Source organism: Salarias fasciatus, chromosome 11 (genome assembly GCF_902148845.1).
Source record: "Salarias fasciatus chromosome 11, fSalaFa1.1, whole genome shotgun sequence".
NCBI classification, from domain to species: Eukaryota; Metazoa; Chordata; class Actinopteri; order Blenniiformes; family Blenniidae; genus Salarias; species Salarias fasciatus.
In genome coordinates, this window is record NC_043755.1 from 34,997,476 (window position 1) to 35,013,058 (window position 15,583).

The window sequence follows — 15,583 nt, forward strand, 5'->3', positions numbered from 1 at the left end:
ACCGGGACCGGAGCCAGACCGGAGCCGGACCGGAGCCAGTGAGCCCGGCGTGAGGATGGTTAAACCCAGCGTGTCCGGCGGCCAGCGGCGTCACATTTTTACTGGTCAGTTCATGATGTCCAGAGATTTGTTTTAGTTTTTGTTGTCATTACTTTTTAAATTTACGTTCTCGTCACAAAGTAGTCACAGAATAAATGGTCGTCAACGAATAGTTTTCATTTAAGTTTTCATTGACAAAATTAACACTGGTGTGTGTGTGTGTGTGTGTGTGTGTGTGTGTGTGTGTGTGTGTGTGTGAGGACACACAACAGGAAGTCAGACTGAACAACAGCTGGCAGTGGGTGGAGCAACATCCTCCAACAGAATGCTCCGTCCATGAATTGTTGAGCATCCATCAGCTGGACGGAAAAAACAGATGATCTCACACACACACACACACACACACACACACACACACACACACACACACACACACACACACACACACACACACACACACACACACACACACACACACACACACACACACACACACACACACACACACACACACACACACACACACACACACACACACACACACACACACCACTGGTCTAATTCTGACTGACAGGCTTGAAGTCCGTCTGTAACATTAGCCTGAGCACTGGGGGGTGGATGGACACTGTCCCCTCCCCCGACCAGAGACAGACCGATCAGAGACAGACCGATCAGAGACAGACCGATCAGAGACAGACCGATCAGAGACAGACCGATCAGAGACAGACCGACCAGAGACAGACCGATCAGAGACAGACCGATCAGAGACAGACCGATCAGAGACAGACCGATCAGAGACAGACCGACCAGAGACAGACCGATCAGAGACAGACCGACCAGAGACAGACCGACCAGAGACAGACCGATCAGAGACAGACCGATCAGAGACAGACCGACCAGAGACAGACCGATCAGAGACAGACCGATCAGAGACAGACCGACCAGAGACAGACCGATCAGAGACAGACCGATCAGAGACAGACCGACCAGAGACAGACCGATCAGAGACAGACCGATCAGAGACAGACCGACCAGAGACAGACCGATCAGAGACAGACCGACCAGAGACAGACCGATCAGAGACAGACCGATCAGAGACAGACCGATCAGAGACAGACCGACCAGAGACAGACCGATCAGAGACAGACCGATCAGAGACAGACCGACCAGAGACAGACCGATCAGACAGGACGGGGACAGTTCCCATGGAACGTCACTCGCAGCTCTTTGTGTCTGAGAGGAAACTTGCTGGCACTCATGACTGAAAACTATCAGGAGGAGGAGGAGGAGGAGGAGGAGGAGGAGGAGGAGGAGGAGGAAGAGGAGGAGGAGGAGGAGGAGGAGGCAGACCTGCCAACCTTGGCAAAATTTTTGGAGTACCACTTGCTGGGACAGTTGTCGACCGGAGGGGGGGGGCACTGTCAGTTTTATGTTTTCATGCGGTTCTTTAATTTGTTTATTGACAAAGATTTAACAGATGTTTCCTTTCCTGTAGCACTTCCTGCTGCTGCTGCTCGTAGCCCAGATGTTGAAATCAGACTCATTAAAGGTCTGAACGGCTTTTTGTCTGGTTTTTAACATCTATCAGCAACAAGGGACGTGAAAGAAACCCAGTCGCCAGTTAACAAGGAAACCAGTTCTTCCAAAACACCGGCTCCTCTCCGGGTTCTGGACACTCCTCCTCCGCTAGCTAGCTGCTGCGTTCAGGTGACTGGAGCTGCTGCGGAAAACTGAAACTCCGTCGTTCACATGAACTCAGGAGACACTCAGGAGACACTCAGGAGACACTCAGGAGACACTCAGGAGACACTCAGGAGACACTCAGGAGACACTCAGGAGACAGGTGAAGGAAGCGTGGACTATTTGCACGGCTCTCAGACAGCTGTGATCCGGCTCTCATCGTTCACTTGAACGAGCCGTTCAAACGAACGACTCGTTCATTGAACGTCGCGGCGCTACAGGGCAGCACATGTGTTTCCTCCCGGTTCCAGAGCTGCGGCGCACCAGCCGAATTTACCGGTATTTTTTTCAGCGTGACAAATACAATGTGTGCCGTGACTGCGTGACAACACACCGCAATGCGTGACGCTTCAGAGCCCTGCTGCTGCATCGTGTTGTCAGACATGAGAACGTCCACGGTCCACATTTCTACCAGCGCTCACAGACGTCTGCAGCTTTTTACGTAGTTTCAAGATGCACAGCGCAGTTTTAAATATTAAATTTTCAATTATTCACACCCACACACGTTTGTACCTTTGCCTGATGGGCAGCAAGAGCTATTTTTGCAAGATCGCAGTCGCTCCTCTTTCCCTGTGCAGGGCGCTGAAGGCTCAGCAGTATGAGTGATTCGGGTACGAATCGCTCTGAGCCTGACGTAATGCGCCTCCCGCTGGCCTGGTAATCCTTAGTTTCGATTTGTCCGCCATTACTCCGCCAGACGCTTAGCAGCAACAGCTGAGCAGTACTGAGGATGGAGCTTCCAGAAGTCAGAACAGACCGGCTTCCAGCACTGCCACAGCTCCACACAGACCCACCAGGCAGGAGAAACTTACATTTTACTGGAGCGCTGCTAAACGAGCGAGGAAGGAGTTCCCCTCTTCTGTGCACGTACATGGGCACGAGCCACACACACGAGCTTTTCACTAAGCTACAGTTACGCCTAAGGCCTGCAGGGGGCGCTGTTTCACATAAAACGAGCAAACTGCGCTGTGCTCCTTTAATGAGGCGGAGCTACCAGGTTTCATGTCAAATTGGGTACCTGCTACGCAACATGCGACCAGGTGGAGGAGGGTGGAGGGTGGAGGAGGGGTGGAGGAGGGTGGAGGAGGAGGAGGTGGAGGAGGGTGGAGGAGGGTGGAGGAGGTGGAGGGGGGTGGAGGGGGTGGAGGGGGGTGGAGGAGGAGGGTGGAGGAGGTGGAGGGGGGTGGAGGGGGTGGAGGGGGGTGGAGGAGGAGGGTGGAGGAGGTGGAGGAGGGTGGAGGAGGGTGGATGAGGATGGAGGAGGAGGGTGGAGGAGGTGGAGGGGGGTGGAGGGGGTGGAGGGGGTGGAGGGGGGTGGAGGAGGTGGAGGAGGGTGGAGGAGGGTGGATGAGGATGGAGGAGGAGGGTGGAGGAGGTGGAGGGGGGTGGAGGGGGGTGGAGGAGGTGGAGGAGGGTGGAGGGGGTGGGAGAGGGTGGATGAGGATGGAGGAGGAGGGTGGAGGAGGTGGAGGGGGGTGGGAGAGGGTGGAGGAGGGTGGATGAGGATGGAGGAGGAGGAGGGTGGAGGAGGTGGAGGAGGTGGAGGAGGTGGAGGGGGTGAACTCCACCACAGAGGAAAGCCTGCGGTCTGGACCCATGAGACGCCGTATTGTCCTGAATGTCAGAAGATGTTTTTTTTCCAGAAAGTGTTTCTCCGAAAGGGGGCGGAGCTACTGGAGGACTGGACTGTCGTTACACATCCGCTCCGCTAGAGGGAGCCAGAGTACCGCAGGCCAGGAAGAGGACATGAGGAACGGAGGAAGGAGGCAGCTGAACTCTGGACCAGTGAGCAAACAGCAGAGGAGTTTAAACTGACGGTTCAACGCCGCAGAGTCAAACTGGATTTATCAGACGGAATTAAAGCTCCTGAAGCTGAACAGAACCGACTGACGCTTCTAAAGTTATCGACATCATGAATGCGGTTATTTATTTGTTGCTGCTTCACTGAGTCTCAGCCTCAGATTCTGAGAAAGAATCTGGTTTTATTTAAAGCTGCAGGAAGATTTCTGGACCTGAAGTCACATGAAGTGTTTTCTCCGCTGCGAGTTCAGAAGAATTCTACAATAAAAAGTTGTTTCATGAGGAACCGGATTGTCTTCAGCATATTGATATTTTCACAAACTGACATTTGAAAGAGTCGTCTACAATCAGTCGCCTTATATTCAGGTCAAGACGGTACTGCAGTAGAACCGGTTCTCCCAGGAAACCAGAACCCGACCGAGCAGAAGAGGATCTGTGATGGAGGAGCTGGACCAGGTCCCTCCTGAGGAGGACTGCTCTCACCAAAGGTTACCCATCTAGTCCTGATGATACTGACCAGACCAGACCAGACCAGACCAGTCCAGTCCAGTCCAGTCCAGACCAGTCCAGTCCAGACCAGTCCAGTCCAGTCCAGACCAGTCCAGACCAGACCAGTCCAGTCCAGTCCAGTCCAGTCCAGTCCAGTCCAGTCCAGTCCAGACCAGTCCAGTCCAGTCCAGTCCAGTCCAGTCCAGTCCAGTCCTCCTGTTGGTTTAAACCACTGGAACCAAAGATATCCTCATTTCTCTGGAACAATAAACCGTCATGGATCAGTTTAAAGACTTTACTCCAGACTGAAGACTGAGCTGGACCAGACTGAAGACTGAGCTGGACCAGACTGAAGACTGAGCTGGACCAGACTGAGCTGGACCAGACTGAAGACCCGGGCCCCTGGACATGTGCTGTCTGAGCTGCTGCCCTCTGGTGGACGCTTTCCAACGTTAAAAACAAACAGACTAAAGAACAGCGTCTCAGAGACCGGTCCCTGGACTGACCCCGTCCTGAAGCTGCTGGACCGGTTCTGGAACCGTCTGCTGTCTGAGTGAATACACACTTCTCCTTATCATCAGGCTGTGTGTGTGTGTGTGTGTGCGCGCACAGGCATGCTACCTGGGTGAGTTTGGGTGTGTGTCTGTATGTAAGTGTGTGTGAATGGGGTGTGTGTACGGGACATACACACACACTCTGCTTTGTACTCATTTATATCTGCTTTTTTACGTCGTTTCATCGGCGCCGAGCGAAGAAATGAGAAGAAAGACTCTCTACTCTACTCTAGGCTCAGACCTGGTCCCTCAGACCGTCTGGGCTGTGGCTGCGGGGGTCTGGACCCGGTCCGGTCCGGCGGTCTGTCTGCTGGACTCTCTGGACCCGGTCCGGTCCGGCGGTCTGTCTGCTGGACTCTCTGGACCCGGTCCGGTCCGGCGGTCTGTCTGCTGGACTCTCTGGACCCGGTCCGGTCCGGCGGTCTGTCTGCTGGACTCTCTGGACCCGGTCCGGTCCGGCGGTCTGTCTGCTGGACTCACCTGGAAGGCAGCGCAGACCCAGCAGGTCTCGGGTCCTGGCGCCGGCCCCGCTCTGACTCAGCATCCTCTCCTGAAACACAAACACCAGCCAAAGGTCAAAGGGCAAACTGCTGAAGCGCGGAGGTGAAGCGGGGTCAGGCTGTGAGAGGTCACAGAAGCGGCTGCCGTGTCTCAGCTGCAGAGCCGCCAACCGCACACCTGAGTTTCTCCACGTGTGAAAAGCTCCTGAGTTCTGCAGCCAAAGCTCACGAGCGGGAGAGTCGTCCAGTTTCCATTTCATCAGTACGAGGCGCCGAGCAACTGGGATGCGAAGGCAACCGCATTCAGAAGACGCTCGGGAAGGAGGCAGGCCTCCGGAACTACTCCGAAAATTGCAGTTAAAGGGGAAGGGGTCATTTTGGCTCCAAAGGCCTCAGAAAACGTCTTGAATATGGACGTCCAGTAACTTTGAAGATTTGGACAAGTCCAAAAGTATGAATGAGGGAACCAGTTAATGTCTGCCATCTGTTGCACAGTGGATTCATCCCTGGATACATTTTTGCAAGTTTTTCTTTGGAAAGGTGTAGACGATGTGAAACCTTCAGCTGTAGGAGTCCATGGTTGGCACACATTGAAGAAGAATGAAGAATATCAGTCATTTCAATTGCTAAATCAGCTTCCCAACGGGATCTGATCGTAGAGAGAGAAGGAGAATGGAAATTTAAAAATGTATTATATAATACCTTATATATACTCCTCTGTTGTCCATGTTTGTATCAAGAATTTTGTCTCATGTCGTTTCAGCTGGAAGGCCAGGGAACTGAGGGCATCTGCGATGTAGAAAACTTCGAGTTTGCAAGTAACGAAACAGATGAGTTTTGGGATATTCAAATTTTGAGTCAATTGGGAGAATGAGGCAAATATCTCATTTATGTACAAATCTTTAAACTATGTATGCCATTGGCGTCCCAGATCTTCAAAGCTGAATCAATCAGAGAAGGTGGAAACATATGATTACAGCAAATTGGCGATCGAATTGACATGTAGTCCAAACCTTCTCCTGCATTGTAACCAAATTCTTACCGCTGGATTACATTTATAATGAAACGGTTCTAAAGGAAAAGCTGGCCCCAGCAGGGCCGAGAGGGTAGTCCTCCCACGGTATGCTGATTCGGTGTCAAGCCACGCTGGACTCTAGACGGGGCTCTCAACCAATAAGGCATGTTTCGCACATTTGCTGCCCAGCAGTAAAACTGAAGGTTTGGTCTGGACAGTCCTCCTGATTGTTTTGGTCTTTGGAACAATAAACCCCCGAAGATTCGTAAAGATTTTATGCAAATAAATGCAGATATATATCGGTCCAGTGTATTAAAATCTTTTTGGTATATAAGTTGGAATACATTGAAATCAATATAAAAATGTAGGTAAAGTGCTCATTTTCACTGCATTAATACGTCCAATTAGTGATAGCGGGAGATTGCCCCACCTTTGAAAGTCTGCTTTAGCAGATTCAAGAAGTGGGGTGAAATTTTCCTTAAATAAATTTTTATGCAAATGTGTAACTTTAATGCCTAAATAAGTCAAGTGGTTGGTTTTTATTTTGAACTGAAATGGATTAAATGAAATCTTTCTGGCCAAAGAATTTATGGGAAATAGTTCGCTGTTGTGCATATTTGATTTATAACCTGAGATAACACCGAAATCATGAAAAACAGTAAGTGCATGGGGAAGAGAGCTCAACGGATCAGAAACAAAAAGCAAAAGATGGTCAGCATACAAAGATATGTTGTGCTCTTGGCCTGCTCGCTGAACTCCTCTGACCCCATCGTCTGAACGCAGCTTTAAGGCCAACGGTTCGACGCATATTGTGAAAAGAAGCGGAGATGGCGGGCATCCCTGTCTGGTTCCACGGTGGAGTGGAAAATACTGGGATTGTGACGTGTTTGACCTAACACGAGCCATCGGTGAGCTATACAAAAGTTTGATCCATGAAATGAAATTTTCACCCAGGCCAAACTTATTTGAAGTGTCGTACATGTAATCCCACTCCACCCGGTCAAACGTCTTCTGGGCATCTAGTGATAAAGCAGTCTCAGGAAGGTCGGAGGACGGCGGGTACAGAACACTGAAAAATCCATGTCTTCTTTTCACAAACCCAGTTTGATCTGAAGAGATTAAAGAGGGCAGGCACTTTTCCAATCTTAGGGCAAGTGTTGTTGACAGTATTTTAAAATCTACATTTAAAAGGGAAATTGGTCGACATGAGGAACATTCTAAACCCGCCACACACTACAGGATGTTTTCAATCTTCCCCGATTCAGACACCACACACTACAAGACAACAGAGGACAGACCGCACCCGGTCTCCCTCTCCTGATCTTTGGTGTGTGTGTCGCTCTGGAGCAGAACACACACCAGCAGGTTCTTCAGCCGAGAATCGGCTCCTCTCTCCTCCAAATCTGGCGTCGTCCAGCGGGACTTCGTGCTGTTTCCCTTCATTGCCGTTTTCACATTCATCTCCATTTTCAATAATAGGCGGAGAACTCATTCATTCCCTCAGTTCATTCATTCACATCGGCATCGCTCCTTCAGTGCAGCCCCCCCCCCCCCCCCCCCACGGAGCACGGACTGTCGGGATATAAATGTTCCAGTACAGAAGAGGGAAACAGTTTCAGATCATTTTATCATAATTTACCCTCCACATTTAATAATAATTCAGCTTATTAATCTGTGTGTGTTTTGTGTTTGTGTTTTTTTACCTTTGACTCCTGAGTGCAGCAGTAGAATAAAGTTATCAGCAGACCGGGTCAAATAAAAGATACTTTAAGTCACCAAATATCTTAAATCATTCTTTATGTCCACAGATTTGATAGTTTACACCAGAATAAAAACACGCTGAGCTTTGATGAGGTCAGTTTCATTACAGTCCGCTCTGTCCCTGAAGGCTTGCCTCGTGAACCAGCCCCGCCCACTCCTCATCCGTTTGGATTCTGGAGCTGGTCTCAGTCTGGTCGGAGTCCATAGAGGGGATTTCACGCAGTCCTGAAACAGCCGAGCCAATCAGCGCTGCCGCTTTTTGTTTTCAAATTTTTTTGGCGAATTCCGGTGGCTAAACCGGAAGTGACGCTATCGCTGCGCGTAGTGGAGAAGACGGACTTTAACTTTAACCGTCGTCTGAAAGCTGCAGTCAGTAAAGTTACAGCCGAAATACCGAGAATTACAACAATCAAGCAAGAGCCAGAGTCTGGCCTGGAGAGGGTCTGACAGGAAAAGACGTTTTCGCCTGTCTTTGCGTGTAGAGAAGCTAGAGCTAATGAGCTAATGCTAACCCTCAGAGAAGCTAGAGCTAATGAGCTAATGCTAACCCTCAGAGAAGCTAGAGCTAATGAGCTAATGCTAACCCTCAGAGAAGCTAGAGCTAATGAGCTAATGCTAACCCTCAGAGAAGCTAGAGCTAATGAGCTAATGCTAACCCTCAGAGAAGCTAGAGCTAATGAGCTAATGCTAACCCTCAGAGAAGCTAACGCATTTTGATGACGTATTTGTTTTGAAGCGCTGATTGGCTGAAGTACCTGTCAGTCAGAGGAGTAACCGACGCCCCCTGCAGGAAGTTTCAATGGGCTCCTGTCCAGACTGAGCTTAACTCCAAATCCAGATGTGGATGAGGAGTGGGGGGGGGCTGGGTTACCAGGCTACCTGAAGGCACAGAGTCAGAGGAAAGGTTTTTTTTCTTCCCCATTCTTCCGTGATGGTTAATAACGGAGATGAATTAAAACATTGGGATTATTGCAGGACTGGCGGAGATGCAGATCAGATCGGAGTTTGGGTCTGAATGGAGGAAACGGTTCATCCAGCAGCGACAGGATGAACCATCACTTCCTGTACAGCTGAGTTTAGAGCTCAGTATCTGGCTCTTCTGTTTCACTGTCATATAGTGAATATATTTCACAGACATATATTCATCCAGCTCTGACAGCTGTGAGTGGATAGTTTTATGCAGCGGCACCTTGGTGAGACGGAGCTGTTCAGCCAATCAGGGAGCTTTATTCCGAGGGTGTGGACAGGTCGGCTCTCAGCTGATCGGCTCCTCTCGGAGCTCCACACACCACAGGATCTGCAATCGGAAATATTAAACGTGTTCATGATCTACGATCTCCCCTTCCGAGAGGCTCCGACCGGAAAACATCTCTGGGAACCCCCGCACACCGGAGGAGGATCGGACCGAACTCATTCCAGACTCCCGACAGTCGGACCCTGTCGGCTTCGATCGGGACGAGAAGATCGGGGCAAAATTCGGCCCGATTATCCTGTAGTGTGTGGAGGCCTTAACGGATCTTTATTTGATTTCAAAAGAACGGAGACTGTAGCTTGTTCAAGTGTGTGTGTGTGTGTGTGTGTGTGTGTGTGTGTGTGTGGGGGGGGATGGTTTGACTTTAGTGATTCTATGTACATTTCTCGAAGCAGTGGAGATGGGCTCTCACAAAATGTTTTATAAAATTGAACTGGAAAGCCATCAGGGCCTGGAGATTTTCCACTCTGCATTGACTTGATAGCTTTTTTCATTTCTTCCGCAGTAATTTGCTCTTCTAGTTTGTCTATTATATTGTGAGTCTAAGGTTGAAACTCGTAGTTCATCAAAAAAATTGTCAAATAATTGAGACTCATTCAATGATTCACATTTATATAATTTGGAGTAGAATTGTTGAAAACTCTTACTTATCTCACCTGGCTCTTTTGTAATGTGTCCAAGATTAGGTCTGATTTCAGGAATTACATGGGCGGATTCGGATTTACGCAGTTGCTGGGCTAACGTCTTGGAAGCTTTCTCCCCATGTTCATACCACGATCGCCTCGGTTTAAATATCATCTTTTCAGATTGTTTTGTTGAAAGTATATTAAATTGTTTGTAAGTTTAGCCTTTGTTGGTGTAAGTCTGGGGAAGGAGTGGCAGAATGTTGTTGGTCTAATTTAATTATTAAATCCATCGGTTCAGTTAAACGTTTTTGTTTTTGTTTATTAGTATATGAACAGTATTGCTTATATGGCCCCGTAAGAATGCTTTCAAACTTTCCCAGATTACAGAATAGGTTACATCAGGTGTTCTATTTGTTTTTAGGAAGATGTCAATCTGTTCAGAGATATGTTGAGTAAATCCGTCATCAGATAACAGAAGAGGGTTAAAGCACCACGAGTAGCCAGAGTTTTGATTTGGGAAACTGAGCTCTAGAATCAATGCTGCTATATACGGATGACCTCACCTTAGACAGGAGCCTCTTGTCCACAAAGTAGTCAATACATGAATAAGCTTGATGCACCAGAGAGAAAAACGAATTTTGTCTCGATGATGGGAAAAGGAATCGCCTCACATCAACAACCCCAAGAGTCTCCAGATACGACTGTAAGACCACAGAAGATTTTGAAACTGATGACGGTCTTGTTGAGGAGCGGTCCGGTGCAGGACCTGTAACAGTATTCATATCCCCACCAAGTTTTAATTGGTGAGTGTGAATAACAGGTAGCGAGTGAAGAAATTTCTTAAAAAAAATCACTGCCGTCCCAGGTGGGAGCGTACACATCAGCTCAGGCTGAAGGAGTGTTAAATAACGAGCCAGTCACAAGCGCCAAACGGCCATGTGGGCCGGCTGTTACTGCAGAAACAATGAGTGGAGCTGACTCATGAATGAGGACCAGTCCCTCTCGCTTTACTGTTCAATTTAGAACGGACCATTTCTCCAACCCCACCTTTTTTCATTTTTGAATGATCAGTATTTTTTAGATGCGTCTCCTGAAGAAATGCTATATTAACCTTAAGATTTAAAAGGTGAGAGAAAAGTTTATTACGTTTGATCGGGTGATTTAGTCCTCTGACATTCCAGCTGATGAAACAGACGGCAGCCATCCCTTCCTGAAATAGAATCACCAGCTACTGCCGTAATAATTGGAAAGAGGAAAACATGAAGAATCACTTTTTAAAGTGGCTCACTAAAGGTATAATCAAGGCATGTAAGAAAAAGAATAAACTTTATAGAAATTTTACTAAACTGAAAACTAATGAAGCTGAGCAACAGTACAAACAGTACAAAAATAAAGGAACCGACATCATAAGAAGTAGCAAACAATGGTATTATAGAAATAAACTGTATGGAAACAAAAATAATCTGAAAGGGACCTGGGATACACTCAACAGTTCAATTAAACAAGGATCATTTAAGTCATCTTATCCGGAATATTTTATCAACGGAAATGGTGAAAATTATAACATGAGGGATGTTGTAAATAAATTCAATCGGTTCTTTGTAAATGTTGGCCCTGAACTGCAGCACAGAGTCCTGACCACAGAAGCGATCACTATGGTGCATATATTAAACATAATTCCATGTCTTGTTTTCTGTCTGCAACAAATGAGCAAGAAGTTATGAAAACTGTTCAAAAGTGTAAAAGTAAGTCATCTGTTGATTGTCACAACAGTAGTATGATGATAATAAAACAGGTTATTTTGAACACTGTCAAACCCTTCACCCACATCTTTAACTTGTCATTTCAAACTGGTTGTTTTCCAGAAAAAATGAAAATCGCAAAAGTAATCCCGCTATATAAACACTAGGGGTGTTTAAAAAAATCGATTCGGTGATATATCGCGATATGACGTCACGGGATTCTCGCATCGATTCAAAATACGTTCATATCGATTTTTAATTATGTATTTACCCGGCAAATATCCATTGTGGCGTCTTTTTGTGTGCTGCACTTTTACTCCTGGCCACTAGTTGGCAGCACACCACACCAAGAGCTTTGCAGAGCCTCCAGTCCGCCAGAGGAAGAACAGCATCTCACGAGAGCTCTCCCGGTGGTTTCTTTACACTACCGTCTCGCGGTAACTGGATCACACAACAGTCTCCCGTGGCGGAGGAAGTGGGAGACGCTCCGAGGAATATTTATAAAGCCGGAATCTGGACGCACTGTGGCTTTTACAACCAGGACGGAGGGACAGATAAGAGCCACGCCATTTGTAAAATGTGCTTTGCAAAAGTCAAATACCGCGGAAATGCCGCCAACCCACATGCATTTGAGCAGGATGTCCCCATGCAGGACACCCTGAGGGACCTGGGCAGCTGTGAGGGACAGGCTGCGTCCCCCCAGGTGTGTGAAGGAGCGTTGCCTCCTCAGCAGGTCCTTCCTCCCTGCTGCTATCAGACTCTACAGCCAGCACTGCTCCAACCAGTCCAAACACACACCACACACTGTCCTAAATGACACTCCTGTGTGTTTGTCTTCTCATGTCTCACATTTTTCTATAATATTGTACATATGTCTGTCCTGTATGTATATTTAAATAATATGTAACTCATCTGTTATTAATATTATTCTTTACATATGTGTTCTGTCTTAAATGTATATTTAATTTATATTTGATTTATATCTGTTAGTGTATATCTGTTATTTCTTTATATCTGTCTGAAACTTACATTTAAACTACATTTAAATTATGTCATTTAGTTTGTATCTGTTATTTAATTATATTTATCCTAAATTTATAGTTAATTTTTCTATGTATGGTTGGACCTTGTAAATTCTCATATTTTGCATTTCTTTTCTGTTTCTTTCTTTTCTCTGTACTGCTTAACATTGCAGTGTCCCCCTGTGAGACAAATACAGGAATTTCAATTCAATTCAATGTTTTACAATGATTGCACTTTATTTTCTCAAAACATGTTACATTATTGAAGGTATATGTAGCCTTTATTTTTATTTACTGTTTAAATGAAAAAGTAGCCTGCAACTTGTTTGCTGTTAAATATAGTTGCTTGAGTGCTTCTGTTGCATTTGGGGTGAATAAAATGTGTTTCATACAAGTTTTCTCATGAAGTACTACTAGTTTACAAATTTGTTGTTCCTAAAGTATCGCAATAATCGTCATGAACATTGGTATTGGGATATATCGAATCGTGACCCATGAATCGTGATACGAATCGTATCGCCAGATACTAGGCGATACACACCACTAATAAACACCACTTTACAAACGGCAGACCAATCTCACTGTTGCCACGGTTTTCAAAAATCCTGGAAAAACTTTTCAATTCTCGCTTAGAATCATTTCTTGGGAAACATCAAATAATAAATGACGGGCAGAATGGATTCAGATCGAAAAGGACAACATCCATGGCAGTAAGTGAAGCACTTGAAGAAATCACATCTGCACTCGACCAGAAACTGCATGCAACTGGCATTTTCATCGATCTAAAAAAAACACCATTAATCATACTCTATTACTTAATAAATTACATAAATATGGAATCAGAGGTGTGGCGGGAGACTGGATTAAAAGTTACCTGACTGGAAGAGCTCAGTATGTCCAAATGGGACAGTTTAGATCAGATGTGCTTGGGATTGCTTGTGGTGTGCCCCAGGGGTCTGTCTTGGGACCCAAACTGTTCAACATTTACATAAACAATAATAATAATAATGCACTGGTTTTATACAGCGCTTTTCAGGACACTCAGAGACGCTTTACATTGTATTCTTCATTCCCTCCATACTGGGTGGAGCTGAGCTGCTGCTGTAGCCACAGCTGCCCTGGGGGGGGCAGACTGACGGAGGCGAGGCTGCCAGTCTGCGCCATCGGCCCCTCCCACCACCAACCAAGGTGGGCAAGGTGGGTGAAGTGTCTTGCCCAAGGACACAACGGGAGCGGGGATCGAACCGCCAACCTTCCGGTTATAAGACGACCCGCTCTACCATCTGAGCTGCTGTCGCCCCATGATATGAATGATATCTTTAATGTATCTCAGATTTTGAAACTCATCCTTTTTGCCAATGATACAAGTATATTGCAGGGGTGTCAAACTGGTCCAGACAGGGCCGAGAGGCTGCAGGTTTTCATTCCAGCCAAGCAGGAGCAGCAGACTGCTCTCCTTCCATCAGGCTACCCTGAAGACCTGATGGCAGGAGAGTCTGCTGCTCCTGCTTGGCTGGAATGAAAACCTGCAGCCACTCGGCCCTTTCTGGACCAGTTTGACACCCCTCTTCTATAGTAATGACAATTATAATGAATGAATAACTGTAGTAAATAAAGAACTCAAAGCGATAAAGAAATGGAGGGATATAAATACGTTATCTTTAAATATTGAAAAAACCAAGGCAATGATGTTTGGGAATCTACAAATGAACTCAGAGACGCAGCCTTCGGTCGATAGTGTACCTATTGCATTTGTTTGTGAAATTTAGTTTTGGGCGTTGTACTTAACAAGTTGTCATGGAAACCACACATCAAACACATTAAAACCAAAATTTCCAAAAGTCTCTCAATTACAAACAAAGCAAAACCTTACCTGGATGTGAATGCACGTGGCACTACTGCTCTTTAATCCTCCCTGACCCGACATACTGTGTTGAAGTGTGGGGAAACACCTACCAGAGCACCATTAATCCTCCAGTTCCGTTACAAAAACGAGCTGTGCGGATCATTCACAAGGTGGGTTTTTTAGAACACACACATAATGTGTTTACTCAATCAAGGTTGTTGAAATTCAATGATCTCATAAAATATAACGTCAATCATTCTTTTTAAAACTTTCAATAAATTATTACCAACCAATCTTCAGCACTTCTTTATAATTCGAGAGCAAATACATGATTTGAGAGGTTATGCTAATTTTACATTACCCAAATTTCAAACTACTCGTAAAAGTTTGTGTGTGTGTGTGTGTGTGTGTGTGTGTGTGTGTGTGTGTGTGTGTGAGTGAAACTCTGGAACAGTTTGGACTTACAGCACAAGCAAAGCCAAAATATGAAAGGTTGTATAGAAGATCTTTATGACTAACAAATATGAATTAAAGCTAAAAAATGGCGTTACTAAGCTGTAGCAGCCTTGCTGATTGAAATGATCAGCTCGTCATCAGGCTCTGCAGAAGCCTGAAAACGATCCTGATCATTTGAATCGGCTGTGATGGACGAGGGGAACGTCTAAAACATGCTGGATTGCGGCCCACGAGGACCAGGGCTGAGTAGCCCTGCTTTACCCAATCAATACCGAGGCAGCCTCGTTATCGATTGGTTTTCTAACGTGTCAATCAACCTCTCTACATTTGTAGCGTAGCTGTCATGCTCTATACGCCCTTTTCGCCCCCCCCCCCCCCCCCCCCCCCCCCCCCCCACCCCATGCCAGGCTCTGCTGCCGCTATCAACACCTTTTCACCTGCAGACTTGAGACAGTTTTTCGTAATCGTAGCTGCAACATGCTGCCATTTGGAGAAAATGTATGTTTTAATCTTAAAACAAGACTTGTATGAAACAGTCCGGAGAGTGAGAGGATGGGGGGGGTTTGTTTAGCCTGCAGGCTGCAGCCACACAGATCAGCTGTGAGCTCCGAGTCTGCTCCAGTCCTGCAGCTCCACACAAACCTCCCCGTCCTCCTCCGATCCACCGAGACCAGGGACGGCTCAGGGACAGGGTTTTACTCATATTCGCTGTGTTTGTGTTGCTCAAAAGGACACGCTGGT

General features: G+C 46.8%; 1 protein-coding gene across 1 annotated transcript in view; it reads right to left on the reverse strand.

The window, feature by feature from the left end:
• Window positions 1–15,583, reverse strand: part of mtmr11 (myotubularin related protein 11) — a 49,184-nt gene that overhangs the window by 16,720 nt on the left and 16,881 nt on the right. The window contains 1 exon segment of the mRNA XM_030103598.1: window positions 5,103–5,172. Within this exon segment, the coding sequence (XP_029959458.1) occupies window positions 5,103–5,172 (70 nt within the window).